At 30.1% G+C, this 14,489-nt stretch overlaps 1 protein-coding gene across 2 annotated transcripts in view; it reads right to left on the bottom strand.

Annotated features, from left to right (window-relative positions):
• Nucleotides 1-14,489, bottom strand: part of LOC115886113 (neurobeachin) — a 372,451-nt gene that overhangs the window by 285,091 nt on the left and 72,871 nt on the right. For both annotated transcript variants that reach the window (XM_030905177.1, XM_030905178.1), the window contains one exon: nt 12,184-12,320. In XM_030905177.1, coding sequence (XP_030761037.1) covers nt 12,184-12,320 — 137 coding nt within the window. The remainder of the gene's footprint in view (nt 1-12,183; nt 12,321-14,489) is intronic.

The raw sequence follows: 14,489 nt of genomic DNA, 5'->3' as shown, positions 1-14,489 counted from the left end.
TACGGCAAAAAACATCCAGCCGCAAGACAGAAATTCGTCTGCCAGAGCAAGACAAAGGGAATGCAACTTATCTGAGATAACACCTATTAGGAACAAGAAATAGCCATCTTATCCAATAATAAAACAGCCTTAAGAGCGATCTCAGTAACCTTCTTTTTAAAGTTAGTCAAAGAATGCCTAGAGAAGCTGGACAAATTAGACAAAGAAGATAAAGTCCTCCTACTCTGGGTGATTTGGTTAAATTTAAAAAAAAATACAAAAGAAACTTTGGTCACAAACAAACATCTAGTATCTTTATATATTCTATTGCATTTGGTGTTGCTTTCAGGAAATCTCTAGTCTCCACCCACTCATAGGCCGTAAAAATGCATTCTCCTCTGATGTGTCGAACAGTCTGTCGTGGAGCTCCACAATTACATGCCGGAGTGGGGGTCTTTCCCCATTTATAGAGTGAATCCTATAGGGGACACAATAGATCTATAAGGTCGCGGTGATTAACTCCCCTCCCATACATTTTAAATTCTACAAGACAAAAAGAGTCTTGGTCTTGCATTTGCTTATCACTAATTACCCCATTCCTAGCATCTTTAACATATTACAGTTGAGGGTTGGAACCTTTGGTGTTACACAGCAAAATAAAAACACTAAATCACCACAATACACCAAAACACTTTTACTTTTACACTGGACGCGCGTTTCGCTAACCATGTTATCTGCTGATGATGCTAACATGGTTAGCGAAACGCGCGTCCAGTGTAAAAGTAAAAGTGTTTTGATGTATTGTGGTGATTTAGTGTTTTTATTTTGATCTTTAACATAACTTAAGATCTTAATTTTCGATATAGTATACCTGGTGTTGCATCGTCGGACGGGACATAGGAAATTCCATGTAAATTTTAATGGGGTCAATTATCGGCTTCCCTAGAGAATAATTCTATTTAGGTTTATTGAAGAGCACTGAAACCCACATTCAAGAGAATAACTTTAGATATTTTTGATTAGCCCGTTTACGAGTTATCGCCGATTTCTTTTTAAATATTTCTCCTCTCTTATGGCCCTGTATTTACTTATGAGCACCAGTCAAGGTAAAAGATAACTGTCAAATGAAGTTGTCATTTCAGAAATTTATCTATTTAGTGCTTTCCTTTAGTCCTTTCTTTTAGATTATATAAATATATAAACAGTTAATTTTTACATCAACAAAACTCGCCTCCTTAAAAACACTTAAGAGACATGAAGGACAATTATTATCGCTTTCCTGTTCAAAATATTCTAATAGCATTGCGATGAGTTTTTTGCATTGGCTATTAAGCTATCTTGTACAGGGTGGGTCAAATTCGACGCTTTTAAATGGAAACACCCTTTTCTATAGGAGATAGACGAAAACTAATATCGGTGTCTGCAGCTCAATTTTCATCAAAAACATGATGGTGAAAACCGCACATCGATATCTGTTACCGTTTCGGAGTTACGGGGTGTTTTTCAAAAATGTGCATTTTTAACAAATCGCTGTAACTTTTTTGCTATGAAAAATTTTGTATTTCTATGAAAACATTTCCAAAGCACCTTTTTACGTAGAATTTAATGGTTTAAGTATAATTTTTTTAAAATTAATAATTTAAGAGTTATCAACAGAAAAATTGATTTTTTATTTCGGACACCCTATATATTTTTAATTAACTGAAAAGAATTTAAAATTACCTTTCCAAAAATATAGCACACTTTATATTTTGTTATAATCCCCTTCAAAATACAGAATTTTTAAAAGTTCGCCACTTTTAACTAGTAGGCTTTGGATCCCTTATTGATGATATGCCCTTAATGGAACTCGAAAACATTATATTTCCAGCAAGACGACGCACCGCCTCTGAACGCTGAAGTTATCAGCAAATTTTTGCAGCCAATTTCAAGAATAATTGAATAGCTAACCCAGATTCCAGCCATTGGCCGTCGAGACCGCCTAACTTAGTGCCCATGGATCTAATCCTATGCATATATTTGCGGAAGAATGATGGTTCTTTATTCTTCCATATTATGTAGACAAGAATTAAAAATACTTAGCAGTTATGAGGGGGTATCTTTCACCCCCACCGAGTTAATGAATTCCGCGAGAAATGTTCAAAAACTGACCCGTCTGTCCATAACAGAAGACGGTCGATATGTCGAACACCTGTAGCAAAATCTCATGTCTTGGTTTGCTATTTATTTTTATTGTTATTAGATATAGTTCAAATGTGTTGATGTTGGTTAAATATATTTTAAATTGTTATAAAATTCTGCATCTCTCATAGCAAATATTATTTTCGTTTTAATTGATGCTCACAGCTAGATTTTTTTGCATTACAGCCGGTGCCGTTCAAAGCCTACTTATTTAAAGAGGGCGAATTTTTATATACTCTATATCTCGAAGAGGAATTGAGCAAAATATCAAGTGTGTTATATTTTTGGAAAGTTAATTTTAAATTCTTTTCAATAAATTAAAAATATACAGGGTGTCCCATATAAAATATCAAATTTTCTGTTGATAATTCTTAAATTATTAATTTTAAAAAAATTATACTTAAACCATTAAATCCTACGTAAAAAGGTGCTTTGGAAATGTTTTCATAAAAAAACAAAATTTTCCATAGCAAAAAAGTTACAGCGATTTGTTAAAAATGCATATTTTTGAAAAACTCCCCGTAACTCCGAAACGGTAACCGTTATCGATATGCGGTTTTCACCATCATGTTTTTGACAAAAATTGAGCTCCAGACACCGATATTAGTTTTTGTCTATCTCCTATAGAAAAGGGTGTTTCCATTTAAAAGCGTCGAATTTGACCCATCCTGTACACTATAAATATATGTCCTAAAATGCTTAATTGGTGCCTGGGAGTTTTTTTAACATGAGAAATTTGGTTTTGATGTCAACAGACACCAATTTTCATACAAATATTGACGGTACTTCAGAAATTATATGGAAAAAATCGAAATAAAGATGAAACTTCTACATCTTTTATCTTATATCTCCGAAACTTAGCATTGTAGGACATATATTTATACGAACTTCTTTACCTATTTTTATCTGCAGAATATGATGCCGAAGTTGCCGGAATACAGTTCGGACCACCCTGTATAATATTGTCAAGGTGTATTACTGGTTGCATAACTGCATACAACAACCGCCAGGGGGTATATAAGGCCCGCGCTTTGACAGTTGAAAAAGTTTCAAGTTTGAAGTCTAAAGTCTGAAGATAGTCTGAAGTTTGAAAATACCGCGAAATACCGTTAGAGTAATAGTAGTTGCATAAGTTGTGTTGTAAATAGTATAAGTTGTGTGTACAGAGTGAAACAAATAAATTCGTTAAGTATTTTATCGTGAGTTTAAATAGTGGACCCACGGAATCCGTAACAATATACTGGTTTTCAAATTAAAATATTTAAAAAAAATCTAAAATTCTTTGAAGAGAAAAACAGTTAATAAAATTTTTAATTCCTATATCAATAAATCATAAGTCGTTAGCCCCGACAATAAATAATATTTTATTAATTATTTCTTTCCTCCTTGAACAATACCTAGGCGCCAAACAAAACATATGCGTTTCATCATTTAATTAAAAAAATAGACCCAAATATCGAAAACGTATCCATTAAAATTAAACCCTTCGGCTACGAGAATCTAAACTTCTGCGGCCCACCTGCTTGATAGAACTGTTCTTGATTTTAATAAGCCGGTACCACCCATGGAAATCTTTACCTGGGCTACGACAGAAATTCTTTAGAGACAGTAGTAAATGTTCCGAGAGACAAAACATATCTTTCGTATTAATCTTGATAAGGAATTAATTTTATGATATGTATTTTTCAAGGTTTTATCGTATCTTATTCATTATCAAATAATGTTTTTTTTTCTATTTTAAATATTTGTATTTAGTTATCAACCTTATTTCAAATTTAAATAATCATTTACCTTCTATTTTTACAGGTTCCAACCATCAATTTGAAGTTGGGCAAAGAATGCATAGAAAAGCTAAACAAATTAGGCAAAGAAAATAAAGTCCTCCTACACTGGGAGCCATATGCCAGCCCACCAAAGGACAGAGAAGATAATGAAAAGGCAAACGATCTAGATAGAAAAGGAGCGAGCACTTCACTAACTATTCCAGAACCGTTCTGCTTCCCAAGTGGAAACCAACTTAAAGCAGAACTTAAGAACGTCGAAGAAATTTCTCAAGACTTACAACCGAGAAAAATCAAATAATTTCCTTGATTTAAGTAAGAACAATCTATGAATCATGCGGAGTTTTTAACAGCTAAAACAACTGCAACTCTAAGAAAAAAACATAAAACCCCAACTCAGCTGCAACAAAACAGATAATAGAGAAATAGGGCACATTATAAGCAAAATGAAGAAAAACAAAGCTCTAGGTTTTGACGGTATAACAAATGACTTTATTATTAAACATAGGAAATTACTAATTCCATCACTAAATAAATTAATTAATAGCACGCTAAAGAGCGGTATATATCCTGAATACCTAAAGCAGACCATCATTATACCAGTACATAAAAAAGGAAACCGAGATGAACTACAAAACTACAGACCAATATCATTACTCTCTTCACTCAACAACATATTAGAAAAAGTAATACACAACAGAATGTCAGATCATATACCGTATGATCGAATAAAAACGGCGTCAGCGATGGCTATGAAATGAAGATCGCTGTCATTTTATATGTAAAATTATATGGGAAATGTCATCGATCGTCATTTCCAAGCCAACTGGACGCCATTTTTTTTTCGATCATACGGTATCAGCTAACAATATAATATACAAACAACAGTACACCTTTCAGACCCAATCAGGCACAAATAATCTCAATAAAAAGAAAATTACTGTAGTAGTATTTATTAAATAAAATAACTTAAAGAAAGATTTTGACACCATATCTAAAGACAAATTAAATGAAAAATTACAAAAATACAAACTGAATCAACACATACTAGAACTAACGGAAAGTTATTTAAAAAATCGACCACAAAAAATTTTCATGAAAAATATTGAAGTAAAACTACCATGGCGCCATATGGAATACCGAAAGGAGGAAATCTACCACCTCTCCTGTATATCCTTGATACAAACGATCTCTGCGAACTAGCATTAAAGGGCGTCATATATGGATATGCCGACGATACATGTTTAGTATATACAGGAACAGATCAGAACATCCTTGAAACAAATATCAACAAACACCTGCAAAAAGTGCAAACATCGTGCTACAACAATCTGCTAACCATAAACGAGCTAAAAACAGAATATATGATATTTAAAACCACAAAACAAAAATTAAACTTACAAATAAAACTACAAAACCATATTCTACGAGAAACATCAACAATCAACTATTTAGGGTTAAAAATACAAAATAATTTGAAATGGGATGCTCATGTAGTAAAGCTGAAAAATGAAAATATACGCACAATTGCAGCTTTAAAAAAATTCAAAAATTGATACCAAATAACATGAGGAAAGCTTTATATCACGAACTGTTTACCTCAAGGATGAACTATTTAATGAATATATGGACTAATACGACCGAAAAGAATTTAAACGCATTGCAACGTCAACAAAATAAAATTTTAAAATTAATATATAAATTACACAAAAGAACACCAATACACATATTATTTGATGCAGTGCAAGAACTAGATATAAAACAATTAATACTTTTTAATAGCTTGCTACTGCTATATACAATAAAAAACAATACTATAAAAACGAATATTAAATTAAATACAAATAAGGAAGCTCACAATTACCAAACAAGTAGAAAGTCACATATTAGAAGCCATAAAGTAAAAAATAAGACAACACAGAGACTAACAACAAAAACAATTCAAACATTCAATATATAGGGTGTAGAGATTCGATAAGAAGGGATTTTTCGAAATTCCAGTTCCAAGAGGGTGAAACCACCCCTCAAATATTACAATATTTTTTATTTAAAAAACGGTCAAGTTTCCGAAAAAACGCTTAAACACGTATATTTTATTTGTTTTTTTACATATTTTAAGATTTTGATGTATACAGGATGTTTCGAAAAATCTGGTCATTGATTAATCACGATCCTGCTTAAAGCGCTTAACGTATAAAGTTGATTTTTAGAAAACAGATTGACTTTAGGGTGTAGAGGTTCGATTAGAAGGAATTTTTCGAAACTCGAATTCTAAGGGGGTGAAACTATATCCCTCAAATATTAAAATATTTTTTATTTAAAAAACGGTGAGTTTTTCGGAAAAACTCTTAAACACGTAAATTTTATTCTGTTGTTTTACATATTTTAAGATTTTTTATAAATTTATACTGGGTGTTTCATAAAATATGACCATTGAGTAATCATGATTCTGCTTAAACTGCTTGACGTTTAAAGCTGATTTTTGGCAAACGGATTGACTGTGGGGTGTAGAGGTTCGATAAGGAGGGGTTTCTCGAATTTCAAATTCCAAAAGGGTGAAAACGCCCCTCAAATATAACAATATTTGTTATTTAAAAAACGGTTAGTCTTTCGGGAAAACGCTTGGACAAGCATAATTTATTTGGTTTTTTTACGTATTTTGAAATTTTTTAGAAAATCGTACAGGGTGTTCCAAAAAGTTGGGTAATTTCTTAATCACGATTCTGCTTAAACTGCTTGACGTAAAAAGCTTATTTTTGGCAAACGGATTTTTCAAAAGTCAAATTCCAACGAGATGAAACTACCCCTCAACTATTACCAAGTTATATAATAATATCGCCATATTGTTTTTTCTCATGCTGACATAAATGTGAGAAAATTTTATCCATTAGTAGTTATTAATAAAATAGTTTGTTCTATTTATGTTGTTTTATTTATTCCTGTGGAATATTACAAATTTGTATTTGTACATAAGTTATATTGATAAATATAATAATAAATGCGGGAAGTTTCTTGAAGCTTGAATGTAAGAAATAGTTTTTTTTATATTGTGGTTAGTTAGTGTTTTATTTTGTTGTTGTAACACCAAAAGTTCCAACCCCCAACTGTAATTTTCATCTAAGAATTGTACTCTAAAAGATGTTAATTATGTGACTCCCAGCAAAAGCACTTTGCAAGGTAAAAATATTCTCTTAACGACTTATAGTAAAAAGTGCAAGGGGCACACTCTATCGTCTGTGCCGCAGCAGCAACGTTCTGCCAGCCAGTTAGAGAGAGCTTTTAAAGGTGCATAAATATATTCGAAAAACCCGTTCGTTGTATATATCGTTGCTGGCCGGCCGGCCGAATTAACGACCGATAACTTTATGCAAATTTCTGTTTGTTTTGGTCTTTAGTACCAGTTTAAGCGTCAGTTTCGTTTTGCGATTTCATATAAATCGGCCGGCAGGACCGTTGGGCTGATGTCCCGCGATAGGCGGAATGGCAGTCGCTAAATTGGAGGGAAAGCCGCCTGTTTTCGACAAAACATTATTTCTCTCTTTTTTTCGAGGTTTCGCAGAAACAAAGACGACGATTTTAGGTTTCGCTAGACGGTATCAAATTACCGGTAGGATGAGGTACAGGGTGTGTTATGCAGGGTTTCTTGTTAATAAGTAGAGAAGTAGAGATACAAAAATGCGACCTTCACATCACTGTGCTACTTTGCTACTTTTATATGAAACTAAAGATGCTACACACAGATTTCTCCTAGCCCTCCTAGTTCCTGAAATACAGGATACCTACGTTGGCTAGCAGCCTAATTTAGTACAAACTGCAACGTTGTTTAAAATCCTAATTCACAGAAATACAAAACTATAATAATATGGCATCTAAGTCGCGTTTTATCCTAAATTGGGATAATTATAGTAAAAATATTATTTTTATGATTTAGTTAGAGACATATGCCAGTAAAGGAAAACAAAACAAAAGTATTTAAGTGTGGAGGATGTTTGAAGATCATAATTATTGAAACAGTTTAACTCTGTAACTCGTTACCCAAGGCAAAAAAGTTAAACGCAAACAATTTTATTGATAAATGAACTAATGGGCCTTACAATTAAAGAAGTTTTAAAACATTTCTTGAAATTTTTTTTTAGTAAAATGAGAATAATTTATTCGCAGTCGAAAAAAAATTGTTTCGGCGTGTTAAATATTTCAAGTTAATCTGTCCAAAAAGCAGGAATTGCTATTTTAGGAACGAAACATTTTCTTATTCAACAACATGGCGGCTTTCACTTTGTTGTTTTGGAGATTAAAATGGAGTAGTTCGAGTAACTGCATACTGGACTAATAAAGTCGCAGTTCAGCCTTAACAGGTAGTATACTAGTCGGAAGATTGCCTAATTTAGTCATCCTAGAGTCTAGCTTGTGCCGCCCTCTATATTCGAAATAAACGAGGTAGTGGATAAAGTATCGGCAATATGTGGATATATATTTAAATTTAGTTTTATATGTGCCTTTTTTAAGTCCCATATTAATTATTTTTTTTATAAAAACAAAAACAGCACTGAACTGTCTGACTGAACAGAACAATGAAGTGAAAATTTAAAATTTAAGGTTATGGTTCAATACAGTTGCAAAAAGGTAGTGGCTCGACGTCCTACCAACGTAAGAATAAGGAAATCTAAACGACGTCGGAATTAGTAAAACAGACGACGTTTGCATAACATTGGAATAGGTCCTGAAAGTGACGTCGGAAAACTCTTTATTGCCCAACATTGTAACTACGTTGTTCGAATCACCTAAAGACCACCTAAGCAAAGAAGGTTACAAGACAACGTTTATTCGACGTCGCGGAAGCTTTTACTTTGTTGTAGTACTAGTTCAACGTCGGCACAACGGTCGAACAACGTTTACATTTATTTTAATACCCAAGGTACGGAGCTAACTATTTTTTGTAACTAATCCAACGTTGTGTTTCGTAAACATGTGGTTGCAAGTCGTGAAAATGCTACTTGGGCATCGTAGAAAACTCATCCTGTAGGTACAGGGTGGCGCCTTTCATACGACGCGGAGGTTCCAAGGAGAACGGTAGTTTATATCAAAATGAAGTTTTGGGAGCATATGTAGGCTAACTGAAAGCATCTTTTAAAAATATAGAGTTTTACAGGGTATTCCCAAAAAAAGTTACACATCAATATGTGTTTTTTGTAGTAGAACACCCTATATATTAATTTATTCTAGCAGAAAAATAAAGGTAAAATTTATTACAGAACTATATGACTAAACTGTATGACTTATGACTTATATGTCATAAATATGTCAAAAACATTACTTATTATTTAGTCATATCTTTGAATAAGAAGACTAAGGAAGGAGCATAATGCTATCCATGTATTCATGCATGGTTTTGCGGAAAAGGCACCATAAAAGCTCTCTAGGGTGGGGATCTTTGACAGTTCTGTTTGACGATTCATTTGACACATTTGAATTTGATTTGAAATTTTGTGGATTTGTCAGTCTTTATGGAGCTTATTTTATGTTATTTATTATTTATTCTACTACTGATAGTTGTATAAAGGTAGTAAATATAGATGGAAATTGTGGCAGAACTTAAATTAACAGTTACACTATCGCGATTTATCGAAAAAGATTCTAAAATAGTTGGTTGTGTAGCGTGCGGTAGATCTCGGCAAAAATTCAGTGAAATAATGGAACAACTTTTCGCTAGTAAGTGACTATATAATATACATACGTGTAGTAAACCGATCATTTATGAAATTCACTTAAATTAACTAAATTATATATTTTTCTTGCATTTTAGCTTTTATTTATTACTTGTCAAAGATTAGATGTCAAAGAATTTAGATACGTTAATTTGACTTACCTGCTTCAGTAGCGTATCGGATGTTTGTGTTAATAAATACTTATTATAACTTATCTATTTTTATTAGAATTATATATTTTTATAACAATTTTAATAACCACCAACATTTATTCACAACGTAAAATAAAACAACAAATTATTGAGTCTACCCCATGTCTACCCTACATCATAGTTTTACATTTTTTAAATAAAATTAGAACGACACTGATAAACCGGAATTTAAGTCGGCCATATTTGAGGCCCATCGCGGTGCACCTAAGATTTTTGATATGCTCCTTCCTTAGTCTTCTTATTCAAAGAGTCATATACTTATTTAATAAAACTCACCTTTATATTTTTCTCCTAGAATCCGAAAATCAATTAATATACAGGGTGTCACAAATTCGAGGGACGAGCATTGGTATCTCGGTATGGGGCAAAGTTGCGCTTTGGGATGTTCATCACGATGCCATCAAAACAGTTTTAAAGATTTCAAGGATTGCTGAGTTTTTTGGAAAAAAAACGGATTTTTTTGAAAATCAATTTTATTTTTTCCAATCGTTACTTTTTAGAAAATCAGAAAACTAATTGCACATTCTCATAGCCACTTTATTAAGGCTGTCTGATATAGTATTTTTAGATTTTCAAATTAGCTGATAATTTGCGAGATACAGAGACCAACTTAATTTGTTTAAATACGGACCTGCATTTTTTATTTCAGGTTTTGAAAGAACTCGCTCTCCTGATGATGACAATGGTATGCCATACTTAATATTTTTTTTTGTTTCGGACAGGCTCTTTTTTTTAAATAATTAATCTATTCATCGTTACAATATTGATTAGCTTTCAAACTTAACAATGACGTGGAGTAAAACATTGAATACAGAAAATCAAATGCAATAAAATGATACAAATATAAAAAGTCAAATAATTCCCCCGGAAGATGAATTGGAAATGGCTTGACGTCATTTGTAAAAGTGAAAATTATACATCTCAACATTTATAATAAAGAGTAAAAAATGCATTCGGAAATATAAGATTTGTTCAAAGAGCTATAAATAAAATTGAACGAAAAATAAATTTGTGCAATAGGGAGGGTGGTAACCCTCGAACCTGTAGAACATTAGAAACTAGTTTGTAGAAGTTGATTTATTTATAATAACTACGATTAATGTAATAACTGTGCGTATTACACACATTCAGATCGTACACGATTCGAGATTCGAAATTCACAATAAAAAAAATTAAAAATAATATATTTAAATTGCTGACCTGAATATTATTTATTTGAATCTTTCAATTGGCTCGATTTTTCTTATTCAATGTTAACTAGCGCTGATCAATATTGTTGCGATGACTATAATCTGATTAAATGATTTAAAAAACCAGAGTCGGACTTGAAATTATTTTAAATAATAATTATGTTGTTGTTAAGGCACCCAATACAAAAAAAGTATAAAGTGTGACATACCATTGTACTCGGGAGACCGAGTTCTTTCAAAACCTAAAATAAAAAATGCAGGTCCGTATTTAAAAAAATTAAGTTGACCTCTGTATCACACAAATTATCAGCTAATTTAAAAATTGAATAATATTGCCAGATAGCCCTAACAAAGTGGCTATGAGAATGTGCAATTAGTTTTTTTAATTTCTAAAAATAACGACAGAAAAAAATAAAATTTATTTTCAAAAAAATCGGAATCAGCAATCCTTTTACAGAAATTTTTAAAACTTTTTTGATGGTATCTTGGTGAACATCCGAAGGCGCAACTTTACCCCAATTTAACCATTTTCGCATCTATTACGGTTTCCGAGATACCAATGCTCGTACCTCGAATTTGTAGCACCCTGTATAGAGTGTTTCATTACAAAAAACAAAACTTTGATGTGTAACTTTTTTCGGGGATACTCTGTAAAACTCCCCCCTTTACGACAAGCAAAACAATTTTCTTTTTACTTTTAATTTTTTTAAATTTTTTCTTTACTTTCGATTTTTCGAAATTAGAAAAAATACACAGCTAAAGGCAAGAAAATACTATTTATTATATATATATATATATATATATATATATATATATATATATATATATATATATATGCAGCAGCAGCAGCAGCATATATGTATGTATATATATATATATATATATATATATATATATATATATATATATATATATATATATATATATATATATATATATATATATATATATATATATATATATATATATATAACTATATATATATATATATATATATATATATATATATATATATATATATATATATATATATATATATATATATATATATATATATTAAGAAAAATCATTAGAAATATTAACATAATAACTGAACTGAGCTTTAATATAAGAGAAAAATAAATATATAACTTACCTCGTTATCAACTTTCTTGAATTCTTCATCCTCCTCGTCCACTTCAAAGTAGAGCTCAGCCGATGTTATCGACAGCATACCCGGTGCCACGACTCCTGGAGCAACTAGTTTTGCCTTTGTACTTATATTTATTGGACCTAAAAATATATTTTTATCCATAAACATACAATAATGGAAGTTTTTCTGCTCGTATGTAGCGTCTAAAGTGATATTTTATCCACTAGTGTGGTAAAATAGCATTATTCTACTAGTGGAATATTGGGCCAATCAAATTAGAGGGGTCTCTTGGAAAAAAGTGTTGGAAAGCTAATTATTGATTTGATTGGTTCATATGAGTTGAAAGGGGAGTTTACAGGTTTGCACAGTTTCTCGACCGCCGCTGGACTCATGAGGCCTAAAAGATGGTGACATTGTTGGACTTTTTTCATATTTTTCATATAGCCTATAATCCGGAACGTTCTAGCGAAAATTCCACACCTGTAATTTTTAACCAATCAAAACGTATTTTTTGACAAATCAACATGGCAACGGATAAATTTTAGTGAAAATCAATAAATCAATAAATCGATAAATCGATAAATCAATAAATCAATAAATCGATAAATCGATAAATCGATAAATCGATAAATCAATAAATCAATAAATCAATAAATCAATAAATCAATAAATCAATAAATCAATACATCAATACATCAATACATCAATAAATCAATACACATAAGAATTTGCGTAAAGAATCATTTAAAAGACATTAGTTAAAATCAGTCAGTCAAACAGTCATAAATCGACGAATCAATAAATCAATAAATCAATAAATTAATAAATCAATAAATCAATAAATCAATAAATCAATAAATCAATAAATCAATAAATCAATAAATCAATAAATCAATAAATCAATAAATCAATAAATCAATAAATCAATAAATCAATAAATCAATAAATCAATAAATCAATAAATCAATAAATCAATAAATCAATAAATCAATAAATCAATAAATCAATAAATCAACAAATCAATAAATCAATAAATCAATAAATCAATAAATCAATAAATCAATAAATCAATAAATCAATCAATCGATAAATCAATAAATCAATACACATAAAAATTTGCGTAAAGAATCATTTAAAAGACATTAGTTAAAATCAGTCAGTCAATCAGTCATAAATCGACAAATCGATAAATCAATAAACCAATAAACCAATAAATCAATAAATCAATAAATCAATAAATCAATAAATCAATAAATCAATAAATCAATAAATCAATAAATCAATAAATCAATAAATCAATAAATCAATAAATCAATAAATCAATAAATCAATAAATCAATAAATCAATAAATCAATAAATCAATAAATCCATAAATCCATAAATCCATAAATCCATAAATCGATAAATCGATAAATCAATAAATCAATAAATCAATAAATCAATAAATCAATAAATCAATAAATCAATACTCATAAAAATTTGCGTAAAGAATCATTTAAAAGGCATTAGTTAAAATCAGTCAGTCAATCAGTCATAAATCGATAAATCAGTAACTCAGTAAATCAGTAAATCGATAAATCGATAAATCAATAAATCAATAAATCAATAAATCAATAAATCAATAAATCAATAAATCAATAAATCAATAAATCAATAAATCAATAAATCAATAAATCAATAAATCAATAAATCAATAAATCAATAAATCAATAAATCAATAAATCAATAAATCAATAAATCAATAAATCAATAAATCAATAAATCAATAAATCAATAAATCAATACACATAAAAATTTGCGTAAAGAATCATTTAAAAGACATTAGTTAAAATCAGTCAGTCAATCAGTCATAAATCGACAAATCGATAAATCAATAAACCAATAAACCAATAAATCAATAAATCAATAAATCAATAAATCAATAAATCAATAAATCAATAAATCAATAAATCAATAAATCAATAAATCAATAAATCAATAAATCAATAAATCAATAAATCAATAAATCAATAAATCAATAAATCAATAAATCAATAAATCAATAAATCAATAAATCAATAAATCAATAAATCAATAAATCAATAAATCAATAAATCAATAAATCAATAAATCAATAAATCAATAAATCAATAAATCAATAAATCCATAAATCGATAAATCGATAAATCGATAAATCGATAAATCAATAAATCAATAAATCAATACTCATAAAAATTTGCGTAAAGAATCATTTAAAAGGCATTAGTTAAAATCAGTCAGTCAATCAGTCATAAATCGATAAATCAGTAACTCAGTAAATCGATAAATC

Source organism: Sitophilus oryzae, unplaced genomic scaffold (assembly GCF_002938485.1).
Source record: "Sitophilus oryzae breed Bouriz unplaced genomic scaffold, Soryzae_2.0 scaffold_467_pilon_pilon, whole genome shotgun sequence".
NCBI lineage: Eukaryota > Metazoa > Arthropoda > Insecta > Coleoptera > Curculionidae > Sitophilus > Sitophilus oryzae.
This window is presented reverse-complemented; position numbering and strand designations above follow the sequence as displayed.